Source organism: Mirounga leonina, unplaced genomic scaffold (genome assembly GCF_011800145.1).
Source record: "Mirounga leonina isolate KUSES-001 unplaced genomic scaffold, KU_Mleo_1.0 Mir_127, whole genome shotgun sequence".
NCBI classification, from domain to species: domain Eukaryota; kingdom Metazoa; phylum Chordata; class Mammalia; order Carnivora; family Phocidae; genus Mirounga; species Mirounga leonina.
The window spans coordinates 69,350,193-69,365,486 of NW_023270316.1; the positions used below are offsets into that span (position 1 = coordinate 69,350,193).

At 38.7% G+C, this 15,294-nt stretch overlaps 1 protein-coding gene across 6 annotated transcripts in view; it reads right to left on the bottom strand.

Annotated features, from left to right (window-relative positions):
- FRY (FRY microtubule binding protein) overlaps positions 1–15,294 on the bottom strand; it is a 347,615-nt gene that overhangs the window by 306,563 nt on the left and 25,758 nt on the right. Inside the window, exon 1 of one of the 6 annotated variants that reach the window (XM_035003584.1) lies at positions 384–1,295. The exons of 4 other annotated variants lie outside the window; for them this stretch is intronic. In XM_035003584.1, coding sequence (XP_034859475.1) covers positions 384–427 — 44 coding nt within the window. In that variant the 5' untranslated portion in view covers positions 428–1,295. Of the gene's footprint in view, positions 1–383; positions 1,296–15,294 lie in introns of those variants that run through there. One more of the 6 variants, XM_035003590.1, reaches the window with a different exon arrangement.

The window sequence follows — 15,294 nt, forward strand, 5'->3', positions numbered from 1 at the left end:
CTGGTAGTTAAACTAGATCAGGGAAGTTAAAAAGTTCACGTCAGTATTGAACATTCATTGTACTGACATGGAACTTCATGTCAGTAAAGACATGAAGAAATTAATCCCAAGGAAACAAAATGGCTTCCAGTGAACAGAGGAACAGGTTACTCAATATCCAGTATAAGCTAATAAGGTGAAAACAGTGTGTCTATTGAAATCAAGTGGGCAAATGTGTCAGATTTCCACAGCATTTGTACCTGTACTAATGGAAACAAAGTTAGTATCTGCTACATTTGGAAAGACATCTTCTTGTGTACAGGCTCTTTAGAGATGGAGAACTCACTAGGTTACCACACCCAATCTCCACAGAGCTCCAGATAAGGAAAACTGTAGTGTCTTACCCCATGTCATAGTCGTATGATGGCATTTTGAGGCAGACTAGCATCCTGCTGTTTGGTGTGATGTCAGTTCAACTCTTCACTCTGACAGACTCCAAAAAAGCAGCCCCATTACATCTCCTGCTTGACAAGGGACTTTGAAGGCTCTTCTACCTGAAGGTTTCCGTAAAACTTCCAGAATCATTTGTCAGGGTTATCCTATCATACTTTCCTTTCAACAGGTTCTTTGTTTTCCATCAGAATGTTGTCCTCAGCTTAGGTTTATCCCACCAAACAATATAAAATGTATTTCAAAGCATTTTATAACGGGAAAATATAAATATCCACTTCTATTTCTTAAACGAAAGAAGTTGCAGTCATGGCTCGAAACCCAATACCATCCTTAACGCTAGCAACAGGGAGCTGGCGGAGGCATGGTCGGTGGTCGTGGAGCCCTGTGTGTAAATCACGCATTACGAAACTCTGGGGCAAGCTTGCTTGCGTGCCTGGGCACCAGTGCGCGGTTCCGGGCGGGAGGAGCTCAAGGAACGTGTTATCTCCACCAGTTTCACAACGACACATTCAATCAGGAAGCATTGTAAATTACTCAATGTTAGTCCTCAGTCTGGCTAAAAGCCTGCTGTATTCCTTATGTTTACTGGCCTTTAAGCAAACAAGTAGATCGCAGCAAAGCTTTAGAGGCTTTGGAACGCACAGGTGAAACCTGGCCCAGGGGACAGAGTCCCACGCCAGATTTTCTAAAAGGAAAAATGATTCTGTCAGAACAGAATGTTTCGGGTAAAACTTGACTTCACTAGGATTTCTAGTTTTATCCTTCCAGTAAGTGGTCAGGATTCATCTCCCTCAAAGTAATCTACAAAGTAAGTTACTTATAATTAAAATTTTGGCAGTGGTCTTGAGTAAGGAGTGGATAAGGGCAAAAGAAGCTTTGTTAAGAAAGAAACACAAAATAGCCATTATTAAGGAAAAGAATGCAAGCTTTTGAGGGCATTTGCTAAAAGCAATATATTCACTTATTAAACAAAGTAATTCTATTTTATGGTCTTATGTGTCTTCTTATAGAAAATACCTATGGTCACTTTGGGAAGTATTTTTTTTTTTTAAGATTTTATTTACTTATTTGACAGAGAGAGACACAGCGAGAGAGGGAACACAAGCAGGGGGAGTGGGAGAGGGAGAAGCAAGCTTCCCGCTGAGCTGGGAGCCGGATGCGGGGCTTGATCCCAGGACCCTGGGATCACAACCTGAGCTGAAGGCAGATGCTCAACGACTGAGCCACATAGTTGCCCCGGGAAGTATTCTTAACAAAAGAAGAAATGAAGGTTGTTTTATAATAAAATTGTTCCCAAAATTTTTTATGCAGTATTACGCAACACTGAGTTAATATTTTTATAAAACCTCTTTTGTCAGGGTCCTAAATACTTGGCATCTCATGTTACAGTTCTTAGCAATCACAGAATCTTACAGTTCGGAGGTTACGTAACTGGGCAAACTGAGACCTGGGAGACTCACGTCTGGAGACAGGGGTTCTAATATGTGCTCACACCTGACACGGTCTTATGCTTGGTCCTATGAGAATATTCGCACAGACAGGAAAGGATTACTGCAGGAAAATCGTCTCTGAGAATGAAGTCAGAACTTCTAGTTTTTGCAGTGTTGTGGAGAATATAAACTGAAAAGGTTCTCGTTAAAAGCACTCATACAGGCAGGCTCCAATACAGTACACAATTTATAACATGCATAGCTAAGTTTTTAAGAGAGGACAGGAAGTCACAGGGGTCTTGTGACTTCCAGGAACTGAAAGCCTTTGTGAATAGGAGGTGACACTATGGTGAACTCACAAGAAAGGGTTAGAGAGCAGTGACTGGTCTTGGGAAGCTGGGAGCTTGAGCTCTAAGGCCAGTGTGGAGACAGGAATTAAGGGCTTATGACATGATATATTCTTGTGGATACACGTCACAAACCTACTAAAATGCCTCATAAGAATGAAATGTACCAACGTCAGGAAGCCATTGTTACCCTTTGCAGGGGGATGGGGGAAAAGATGGAGAGGGAGGTCTCACTCCACTTATGATGGTTCAACTTCAGAATTTTTCTACCTTATGATGGTGCAAAGGTGACAGGCATTCAGTAGAAACCATGCACTGAAATTTGAATTTGGATCTTTTCCTGGGCTACTAAGATGTGGCGCAATATTCTCGTGATGCTCAGCAGCAGCCATAGCTCCCAGTCAGCCACACGCTCACGAATATAACCAGTATAATTACAACCATTCTGTTTATCACTCTCAGTACAGTATTCAATCAATTATATGAGATATTCAACACTCTATTATAAAATAGGCTTTGTGTTAAGTAATTTGGCTCAACCATAGGCCAAGGTAAAGTGTTCTGAGCACGTTTAAGGTGGGCTAGGCTAAGCCTCGATGTTCAGTAGGGTGGTTGTAGCAAATGCATGTTCAACTTATGATATTTTCAATTATGACAGGTTTATTGGCATGTAACTGCATCATAAGGCAAGGAAGATCTATATATGAAAGTTTTAATTTCTTAAATTATTAGCATCTGTTTTGAGAGTGGATGCATAGGTATCTGTGATCGTACTTTTTATTCTTTTTTTTTGTGAAGTGCTTCATAATTACTTTTTAATTTAAAGGGAAAAAAACCTGAAAGCTATATAAACCACAAAGAAATCAAAGGAAATATATGTTACAAGTTAAAGGGAAAGGCACATCCATTCTTGGGAGAATCAAGGAAGTTGGTATTCTGATCTGATGATGATGAAGACCCTGGGGTCTATGTAGAAGTTGACAGGCTTTTTTCCTAATCAATGTTCACTTTATATGGTTGGAGGTGCTGTTTAAATGATGGAAGAATTCTTGAAAAATCAGAAAAAATGCTCTATAGGAGGCTCCGCATTGCCAGGTATCCTTGAGTATGGACCAACAGGAGAATAAGGGGGAGCCGTGGAGAAGATCACCATGGGAAGAGCTCAGAGTGTTGTTATGGTTGTCTTTTAGTTTTAGTTTTTAAAGAGTCCTCACCCAGTATTTGCACTATGTAACATTATTTTACTTTTTTTTAAAAAAGATTTTATTTATTTATTTGACAGAGAGAGAGATAGTGAGAGAGGGGACACAAGCAAGGGGAGTGGGAGAGGGAGAAGCAGGCTTCCCGCTGAGCAGGGAGCCCAATGCAGGGCTCCATCCCAGGACACTGGGATCACGACATGAGCCAAAGGCAGATGCTTAATGACTGAACCACCCAGGCGCCCCTGTAACACTATTTTCCTGAAGTACACACACACACACACCCCACATGCCTAAATGAAGTATACTGTCCCTAAAACAAGGAACAATTTTAGGATTCTAAAATTCCTATCAAGTTGTACTTTCTATTTTATGCCAAACTTATCTCCTAAAGAGATTTTTAGGAAGCACTTTGCAGACCAAATGAGAGTTCCAAAATAAATGTCATAATGTTCTAAAAAGTGGCAGGATCTACTAAAGCCAATACTTTAAAGTCCCTATGTTATAAAAATCTGTCTCTTATTTGAGTTATAACATACTTATAAGTAAAAAAGAAGCCAAATGAAAAAAATGAGATTACCCATAGAAGGGACGAAGACGTCAACAAGTGGGAAATAACTAGTCAGTTTTATAAGAATTAGAAATGCTGGTTCTTTCACTTTCTATTATATTTCTGGTGAATTCCTGCCCCACTTTATTCCTATTGTTCCTGCAGTTCTATTAGTTTGGGGTAAAGTTATATTCCTGCACACTTCTCTCCCATCCTTTTACCTATTTAATTTCTCTTACCCAAGACACTGTTTTGCCATAGGTGATCTTTGGGTTTTCCCCATGTGATTACCTCCTACTAATCATTACACACCCAAACAATGTACAAATCACCAGGCAAGGTAAATCAGATTGTCTTCATTTTACATGAGGGTTCTGAAGCTCTGAGAGGTGAAGTCACTTATCCAAGGCCAGATAGGCAGTAAGTGATAGATACAAGTTTCAAATCCAAAGCTTGCTTTCTTTCTTTTTTTAAAAGATTTATTTATTTTTATTTATTTTGGAGAGGGCAGAGGAGAGGCAGAGGGAGAGGGAGAGAATCTCAAGCAGACTCTCCACTGAGCGTGGAGCCTGATGCGTGGCTCGATTTCATGATCCTGAGATCATGACCTGAGCTGAAATCAAGAGTCAGATGCTCAACTCACTCAGCTACCCAGGTGCCCCACAAACCCAAATCTTTCTGATTCCAAAGCACATATGCTTTCTACCCCACCTATGCCTTCATTTGACAAATATTTATTCAGCACCTATTATGTGTCAAGAACTATGCTAAGTGCTTGCACGTAAACTACAAAAATAGAAATGATCCTCATCGTCACATAAGCAGCAGTCTCCTCTCTGACCTGTCTCAAGAAGTCTAGATGTACAAGGGCTCTGGAGTTAGCTGTGCCAGAAAGCAGACATCAGTGACACTAGCTGGCACTTTTTGTTGCTTTGTTTTTTAAATTCCTGAGATTTTCAGCATTAAGTTTCCCCGAGGACCATTAAATAATTCAGGCAAGTTTTAGTCTAGGGCTACTTCCTCCTTTCACAGACCTTGCATGATGTACATGGCCCTGTCTTGACAATTTCCACCTAACCTTCATTTGTAGCCAGGACAGATGCCAACTTTCACCAGATTGTATTCTGTATTTGTGTGTGTGTGTGTGTGTGTGTGTGTGTGTAAAGCGATAGAAGTTTATTAAGTGAAGATACAGAAAAAGCTCTCAAGAGCGGGAGGGGTCCCAACAGCGTTGCCAACGAGGGCCTTTAGGGTTGATCTTTCATAGAAAGCTAACCAGGGAAATTAAATCCTTTTAACATCTCTATTGATAACGCCTTCAATGGCTTACTTCCTTTTTAGGGACTGGTTATTCTTTGTTGGTCACAGGTATTTATTCTGTACTCTAAAGTGGTGTAGACTATGGGTTCTTCCTCCAACTGTCCTCTGTCTGAGTTGTTGGATCTGGGGCATTTCCTCACAGGGCAGACTACCCAGTTAATGAGGGTCAGCCCAAGAACCCTATTATAGCTAGTCTTTTCTCCTATGTCCACAGCCTCTAGAAACCACAGAAATAGTGCTAAATGCCTGAGCCCCTTAATTATTTTACTGTTAAATAATTGGTGTGGCTTTCATGCTGAAATTCCCTTTCTGAAAAGCTAAGGAAAAGTCAGAAGAAATCCCCAATATAAACACTACTGCCACCACAGTATTGTTAGAGAGAAACAAATGTCCAAGAGTAGTTAATTGGTTAAACATATCAACTCACCTGAAATACAATCATCACACCATTAACTACTATAGTTATGAAGACAAGGTAGTAGCATAAATATGAATACAATATAGTGTTAAGATAAAAATTATGTATATATAGGATTTAAAGATATTTTTTAAATGAAAAAAATTGAAGAGAATATTTACAGATTTGTGTTACAGATTTTAGGTGATTTGATTTTCTTTTCTTTACTAGTACAAATAATATAGTAAAAGAAAGACTTGTAGCTATTCTCTCAGCATGGACAATTTTGACACATTTTTTATGATTAGTAGCCATATAACTTCAAGGATAGACTGAGTGTAAAAGGCTCAACAAATCTAAGGTTGAAATCTGGGTGCATGGTATGATCTTGTTACTTGAACTCTCTGTGTCTCAATTCCTCATTTAAAAAATGGGGAAAATAAAGATATCTGCATCATAGAGTCATTAAGATGATTAGATGAGCAAATGCTTCAAAAAAGACCAACAACATGCCTGGCACAGGGAAGGAATTTGGAATTTGGTAACACATGTCAATATTCCATTTACAGACCAGGATGGAATCATTCATTCATTTGTCCACTTAACTCATTCAACACACATTTGTTGAGTCCTACCTAGGTGCCAGGGAGTATTCTAGGTATTTTTAATAAAAAAATTAATTAGGTGGTTTTTATCCTCAAGGAGCTCACTATCCAACGGGGGAGAGAAATGAGTGACTGGATCATCATAACCAAGATTTGCAAAGGGCTCTGAGGAGTACTTAGAAAGGGACCCAACTCAGCATGAACGTGAATGAAGCTTTCCAGAAGGGCTTAATGCTTACTGAGTTCTGAAAGAGGCTTATCCCCAGGAATAAGCAGGGCATTGATAGAGCAGAAAGGGATGAAGTCTATTTCAGCCAGTGGGGACAGCACGGAGGCGAAGGAAGGTAAATGAATAGTGGTGTAGGAGGTGTAGATGGTAAAGAAAATGGTGTGCAGATTTCAATAACTGCTTGGAGTTCAGTATACCTGGATGTAGAAATGAGTCTGGGAAGCCAGCAGTTACCTAGTGGGCACCTGCCTCAATTACATCAGGATTCCATGAGACAACCTTATCATCTGAGCCAGGTCTTCCAAGAGATAAGGCTTTATGAGACAAAACTATTATCTGTGTCTGTGCATGACCATGTGTCATCTCTGAGAAATGCAGTCCTACAATGTGCTTGAATAAAGTCTCTTGAGTAACACAGTATCACATGTTAAAATAGACAAAGACATATCCACTGAACAATTGTGTCTTTCTAGCTATCAGGACTTTGCTAAACAAAAACACATCTCTGTGTGTAACAATGAATTATAATAGGAAGTTCATCAGTGTTTCATCATTTTTGTTTTTTTATAAAGACTTTATTTATCCATTTGAGAGAGAGAGAGCGTACGCAAATGTGAGCAGGGAGAGGAGCAGAGGGAGAGGGGCAAGCAGACTCTGCACCCAGCACAGAGCTCAATGTGGGGCTTGATTGCACGACCCTGAGATCATGACCTGAGCTGAAATCGAGGGTCTGACACTCAACCGACTGAGCCACCCAGGCTCCCCTCATCATTCTCAATATCAAAAAAATGTGATTCTTATGTTCTCTGTGGAAGGTAACATTTTGTTAACATATTTGGCTACTTCATTAGATAAGCAATCACATGCAGTAATGTACCAACCACAGCAATAGGATGAAGAGAAAAGAAGTAGATGTTGCTACTTAATATTTTTATAGCTTTTGTTTTTCTTGAAAATAATTTAAAACATACAATATGATTAATCAAATTCAAGACTCTGGAAAATTCCATTTCGTGGTGGTGTGGGAAGTGGGGTATGACTTGTAGGAAAGAACCCAGGGGTACAGTTGCACTAACTGCTTACATCACTCCCCAGCTACATGCCTGGATTTTTCCAACTTCTCAGCTTTCATGTTTTATAAGTCAATAGATTTTTCTCCTATCAGGATGGATATCTGGATACATAATTGCCATCTTTTAAAATTTGATGCATAGATCATAACTAGAGTGTTATGTATCAAGGGGTAAACACGTCATCCTGATTATTCTAAAATATCTCAAGAATAGGTATTAAAATTATTCTTTATCATCCATTACAAGCCACTACATTATGATTTGTTAAGCTATATATATATGTATATATATAGTCTATATTAAATAGTAGTTGAATGAAAACCTACATTTTCTAGTATTGATAACCATTTGGATCTTGGCTTACAGAAACATAATTTTATAAAAAGGTCGGCAACTTTAGGGGAAAAGAGGGTAAGCTGAAATTCCTTTTTCTATTTTCCTTTCATAATCTCTAAACATAACATTCGAACTGTCATCATGAATGCACACATATATTTGAATGGCTGTAAATCTGTCAAATTAGAATCGTTTGGAGAAAATTCTCACAGGATTTTTAAAACGCCTCAGAGTTGGTAACAAAGCATTGGCTCAAGAGGCAGGAGACAAATTATTTTTACTACTTTGCTCCAAATTTATGGAATAACCTGGAACCAACCAGTGTGTTAAAGTGACCTGCTTCCTGATTCATTTTAGGGGAACATTCTGGGAATCAGATAATAATTTTAGGAAACGTAGGACAGCTTGCTTGAGAAAGATAAATATAAATGCAAACTCTTCCTTCTACAGAACTTACTTAATGTATATTATTACTAAAGAGTAGGAGTTAAAAAAAAAAAAGACCCAGAGATTTAAAAGATTGGCTTACACTTTTCCTATTCAGTTAGTAGTATCACCAACCACTAAGCTGCATAATCTAATAATACTGGTTAGAGATGGGGGATGAGAAAAAAAGAAATGCTTACTAGTTGCCTACTATATACTAGGCACTGACATATGTTATCTCTTTTAAACTTCAAACCACTCTATAGATGAGGAAATGAAATTCAGAATGGCTAAGAAACTTGACTAAAATCACAGTTACTGGAATCTACTAGTCTATTCTTGACTCCATGTCTCCTCCATCCCTGGCCGGTGCTTCCATGAGGCTACCGAGTCTTAGAGCCACACCTCCTAAATAGATCTTGAATGTACACCTCGGTCTTAGATCAGGCTTTTACTATTTCTCACCTAGTCCAGTACACAGGTTTTTAATGGTTTCTCTGGTTCTGAAGTTTATTTTCTTTTATACAAAGATGTGTAATCTTAAGAGTTATTGTTTCTAAACCACAAAAATTTATGTCATTCTTATTCTGTGTCTGGATTGTGAGTTACTCATGAGCAAGGGTGATGTCAGCAAGATGACAGACCAGGAAGCTCCAAGCCCTGTTCTCCCATGGAAATACCAAAATAACAACAATATATGGACCAAAGTAGTGTTGTGGGAACTCTAGACACTAGTTAGGAAGTTTTAGCAACCAAGTGAATGCCTAGCTAAGAAAAGTCCACACTCAAAACAATAGGAGATTTTGTGCCATTTTTGCTTGCTCTTACCCTCCCCAGTACAGCATGACGTGGTCAGGAGGATGCCACCCAATTCCTGGTCCTTCCCTCAGGACAGAAGGAAAGAGTGGAACTTGCTTGCAACATTCTGGCTTGTCGGAGGGACTGGTTTCTGTTTGGTCTAACTCAGCATGATTGGAATGGGGGCATATTTTGGATATCAGGTTAGAGGCTGCTGTGGTGGCACAGTGGCCTTGTGAGAGCTTCAAGGGACTGCAGACCCCTGGACACCTGGGGGCAGGAGATTTCAGGTAGAGGAATACAATAGGATATCTATGGTCATGAGAAGGAACAGGGATGAAACTTGAGGGAAAGTTAAGAGATTTAAAAGCAGCTGTATATACAAGTGAGTTAGAGAAGAAAAAGTATATGTACAGGCCCAGGGAAGATATATCCCCAGAAAAAGGCTGAGAGGGCCTTGAGCCTTCATATAAGACTAACCAGTCATCTTCCTCTGTACAGAGTTTACTAGGACTGGTGAGAAGATGGGCTTTTCAAATGCTTAATTGTCAACAAAAGATCACAAGATACCCAAAGAAAAAGATAAAGATGGCCCATTCTAAGGAACAAAATAAATCTCCAGAACCTGACCCTAAAGAAACACAGGCCTTGGACCTAACAAAGACTTTAGAACAATTTTCTTAAGTATGCTCAATAAAATAAAGGACCACACAGCCAGACAACTAAACAAATTCAGGAAAACAATTCATGAATAAAATGAGATAAGCAATAAAGAGATCAAAATTATAAAAAAAAAAACAAACAAAAATATTAAAGCTGAATAAAACAATAACTGAATTGAAAAATTCACTAGAGAGGCTCTATAACAGATTTAAACAGGTAGAAAAAAGATCAGAAAACTTTAAGATGGGTCATTTGAAATTATTGAGTCTAAGGAACAAAAGGAAACAATAACAAAGAAAAGTGAAGGGGCTTTTAAGATACTATCAAACACATCAATATATGCATTTGAGAGTCCCAGAAGACAAGAGAAGGAGAAAGGGACAGAGAATTTATTTGAAGAAACAACGGTAAAAATATCTCAACTTTGAGGAAAGCCATGGATATACACATACAAGAATCTTAACAAACTCTAAGTAGGATAAACACAAAGAGACCCACACTGAGACACATTATAATCAAACTGCAGAAAGTCAAAGACAAAGAGAGAATTTTGAAAGCAGCAAGTGAAAAGTGACTCATCATATACAAGGGATCTTCAATAAGATTCTTAGTGGATTTCTCAACAGAAATTTTGCAGGCTAGAAGGCAATGGGATGATATATTCATTGTACTGAAAGGAAAAGCTGTCAACTGAGAAAGCTATATCTGACAAAATGTTTCTTCAAAAATGAGAGAGAAATTAAGACATTCCCTGATAAACAAAGGTTGAGGGAGTTAACACTAGACCTGGCCTATGAGAAATACTAATGGGAGTCCTTAAATTTGAAACAAAAGGACCCTCGACAGTAACTTGAAACAATATGAGTCTGTAAGTCCTCTGGTAAAGATCAACATATGGACAAATGTAAAAATGTGGATTATTGTAGTTTTGGTTTGTAACTCCACTGTTCTTTCTTTTATAGGATTTAAAAGACAAAAGCATAAGGAATAAAACCATGTTAACAGGTATATAATATATAAAGATATAATCTATGACATTAATAATGTAAACTGAGAGATGGAGCAGAGATGCAAATAAGTAGAGTTTTTGTATGCAACTGAAGTTATTATCAGTTTAAAATGGACTGTTATAACATTAGGATAGTTTATGTAATCCCCATGGTGAGCACAAAGAAAATATCTGTAGAATATACACCAGCCACTGCAAAAAATCCACTAAACACAAAGGAAAGCAGCAAGGAAGGAAATGAGGACACAAAGCCATAAGACTTACAGGAAAAAATAACAAAATAACAGGCAGTAGTAAGCTCTTCCTTATCAGTAATTGCTTTAAATGTAAATGGGTTCAACTTTTCGATCAAAAGACATAGTAGATTGGCATAATGGATTAAAAAACAGGATCCAACTATATGCTATCTTTGACAAGTGACTTTGGATCTAAGGATCTAAGGACACAAATAGGGTGAAAGTGAAGGGATAGAAAAAGATATTCCATTCAAATAATAACTAAAAGAGAGTAGGGGTGGCATACTAATAACAGACAAAATAAATTTTGAGTCAAAAACTGTTACAAGAGACAAAGAAGTCCATTACATAATGTTAAGAACCTTAATTGACCAAGAAGATAGAACAATAATATATGTACCAAACATCAGAGCTCCTAAAAATAGAACAAAAATATTGATAAAATTGAAGGGAGGAATAGACAGCTCTATAATAATATCAGGAGACTTCCTGATACTTATGAGCAAGTAATAGTCCACTGCCTGGCAGGTAGTAAGTACTCAAATAGCATTTACAGAATGAATGAATGAATGAATGAATGAATGAATGAGTGAATGAATGAATGATCCAGTGTGAGTTTTCTATGAATAACAGCCATTGTGGGGTAGGGTCAATGTGGAAAAATAATCATAACAATAAACATAACAAGATCTACTAATATAGGAATGAAAATCGAATTCGGCAAGGTGATCCTAGTCAATGATGGAAAGGCCAAAATTAGTATTTGGGGACTCCAAGGAGGAAGTATACATTTTTAAAGGCATTCCGAAAGATAAATAAGACATATTGAACTTAAAAACAGTGTCACTGGGGGCGCCTGGGTGGCTCAGATGGTTAAGCATCTGCCTTCGGCTCGGGTCATGATCCCAGGGTCCTGGGATCGAGCCCCATGTCCGGCTCCTGGCTCAGCGGGGAGCCTGCTTCTTTCTCTGCCTCTCCCTCTGCTCGTGCTCTCTCTCTCTCTCTCTCTCTCTGTATCCCTGTGTCTCGAGTGAATAAATAAAATCTTTAAAAAAAAAAAAAAGACAGTTTGTCATGCAATACATTTAAAAAAGAAAAACAGTGTCACTGCTTCTGGGTATATTCACACAATAATATATAGTATTAGTAATTTAAACGTGAGACTAACATTGGTGTAAATCATTGAATGGGAAGCACAAAAGTTACTGTTAGGTGTTGAAGTTTATCTAACTGTGAAGATTTCATTGATCCAGAGATCTCCATGTTCCTGCAGTAAAAACTTAACGGGGTTCACTTCCCTGAACCATTATTTAAACCTCATGAAAGTAAATGTGACTACAGGTAGAAATGATCCTGATCTTGACCTGGGCCAAAGAACTTTCCAGTTTACCTGAGTCGCCCATGGAAACCTGAGCATGCACAAAGAAAACTTCTGCAGACTGGGAATTCCCAGATAGGAGAGGAAGACAAGATGAGTAAAACTAAGAGGGTTTACACAAGACTTTTATGGAGCCTTAACTACTACACTTTTGGCAGATAAACTTGGGCCTTGGGAAGAAGCTATTAATGGAAACAAATAACAGATTAAATCATTCAGTGGGCTGATTAGGCTTGCTGCAACAACAATAACATTTTGCATGAGCAAAGATGGTAGCTCCAGACATACGGAAAGGTGGGCAAATGTCAAGAGAAGAGTTGAAAGAGAAAGTGTGAGCAGACAAAGGTGCAGGGTCTCCCATGGTCAGGAAACCAGCAGCACCAGACTGTACAGGGTCTCTACATGGAAAGTTTCCAGTGGAAAGTGCTATAACTACAGTGGACCTTTATGTCTTTACCTCCTTTCTTGCTCTTTGGTAAACAGAAAGATAACATTCCCATTTTACTGATAAAGAAACCAAGGGACATAGTTCACCCAATCACACAATTAGTAGACCTTTGTCTCCCAGAGCCAGTAGATTTTGTTCTTTCCGATCACTTTAAATCTTGTTATTCTTTTAAAATCCACATAATTAAGCAGCTAGGTTATTCTACATGTATGTACTTTGGAATTCAAATCTGTTGCCACAATGACTCTCTTCTCTGTAATTAATATTGGGTAAATTCCTCTTAAAGAAAAAAAAATCAGACAAGAGATCAAGTAAGTAATAGCACCTTTTTTCGAATTCAGTAGAAAGATAGCTGTACAAGTGAACTCATTTATTTCTTCGGAGTAAGTGTGCACAGATACACTAGACATACACTAGAACTTTGGGGCCAGAAATAACACCTACGAATAACCCAAGAGGATCTCTTTCAGATGAGCCAGCTGACCCCCTGAGAGGCAAAGCGAGCTGCCCAAAGTCAAGTTAGAGTTATAGTTATACAGCCTGGATGATGAAGCCCAGATCTTAGTGCAAACTCAAAAAAAGTGACTGCTTTACCTTTAGGAGAAAATCTAGCTCACTCCGTAAGTCACCAATCTGTAAAAATGAAGAGATGTTTCAAAGCAAGGGAAAAAAAAGAGTACTGTTTGATATTCATAGCTAATTATCTATATCCCAGTCACCTAGAGCACACAGCAAGACTGAAGGAGATGGCACCATCCCAGAGAAACCAGCCTAGAAGTGGCCCCACACCTCAAATGATTAATGCGGAAACACATATTTGATTATGGACATGACAAGTCAGGAAGGCTGGACCTGCCAGGAAGAGGTGTGGGAGGAGCTGTTATTAAATATTTATACAGCACTGGTGTACAATAAGTGTAATTGTGCCAAACATATAAAGTCTTTGCCCTAAGGAGTTTGCTGTCAGTTGTAAAACTGGTTATTCCTGAGATATTTGTTACATTGCTTCATCAGGTAAACAATCCATTCTAGACATCAAAGAACCATCATTTCAGTAAGCTTTCTTAGGAATAAGACTTTACACCCAGTTATTTAGTGCAAAAGTTGCATATACTCGTTACTATAGTAATAATTTTAGGAAATTCACTTTTATTCCCTGACAAGTTTATGATGATCTCCTTTTGCTGAGTCTCTTTTCTTTCTACTTCACTCTTCCGCATTGTTTGCACAAAACACCATTATAGTCCCTGCTATTGTGGCATTTGGGATGACACCAGCCAAAGTGAAGGGCATTACAAAGTTTTGAGTTTGTAGATCTATATCAGTCAAAATGAAACTGTCAAGTAATTGTAGCCAATTACGTGTGCTGAAGCAAAACAAATTAATAAAGAAGGATGATTCAAAACCATTAGGCAACTGATGGACACATGAAGAGCTGACATGAGCTTTACCCAGGATACAGTGAGGGGGAAAGGGAAATGGAAAAAGGAGGCTGCCTTTGAAGGGAAAATATTTTATTTACCTCAGATAATGCTCAGAGGATACTGCATTATACTTATCACTTAATTAAATCTGTGAAAGATTTAAAGTAGCTAATATTATAAGCAAAAAAATCTTGTCGAACAGGGATATAGTAAGGCAAGAGTAAAATAACAGAAGTCCAGGTGATAAGAGATTTGGAGACAGGAAACCACTTTCACCAGGGAAGAAATACAAAAATAGACTATTGCTTCTTAGGAAATCATTTAGCTCTGTGCTTGCTCCTGATGGCTAAGACAAACCAGGCAGTGAAGACAAGCAAAGTATTTATTCATTCATTCATTCATTCATTCATTCATTCATTCATTCATTCATGGCTTACACAGTTTCTACCTTCAAACGGCTTGGAGCCTGGGCAGAGAGCGTGCTGATAACAACAGACATGTACAGAATGAAATACTACAATAGTACAATATGCAAAGACCAGGGGACAAAAGGGGAGACAACTAAATTATCCGGGGGTGGGATTGTAAGGGATAGTTTGAGTGATAAGGTGATCTTTGAGCTCAGCCCTGAAATAGATAGAATATGACAGAGAGAAGCATGGTGGGCAGATGAGGAAGGCTGTGTGCAGACCCGCACCAGTGAAAGGCCAGTGGGGCCAGAGAGCAGCCCGTGGTCGGTGGGGCTGGAGCAGCACCTGGAAGGGCCGGGGTGGGCAAGACGCCTTCCTGAGGGGGGTCCGACTGGGAGGGCTCCTGGGCCTTCAGTGCCATGCTCCTGAGTTCGATTCTGAAAGCAGAGGGGCCATGAGAGATGCACTAACAAAATTAAAAAAAGGGTTCAGTGTTTTATTTAAGAAAAATCTACCAGTGGAGGAGAGAAGTACTTCAGAGACGCAGTTCTAAACTCCAGAGGGTTCCTAAAATAGTAAAGATT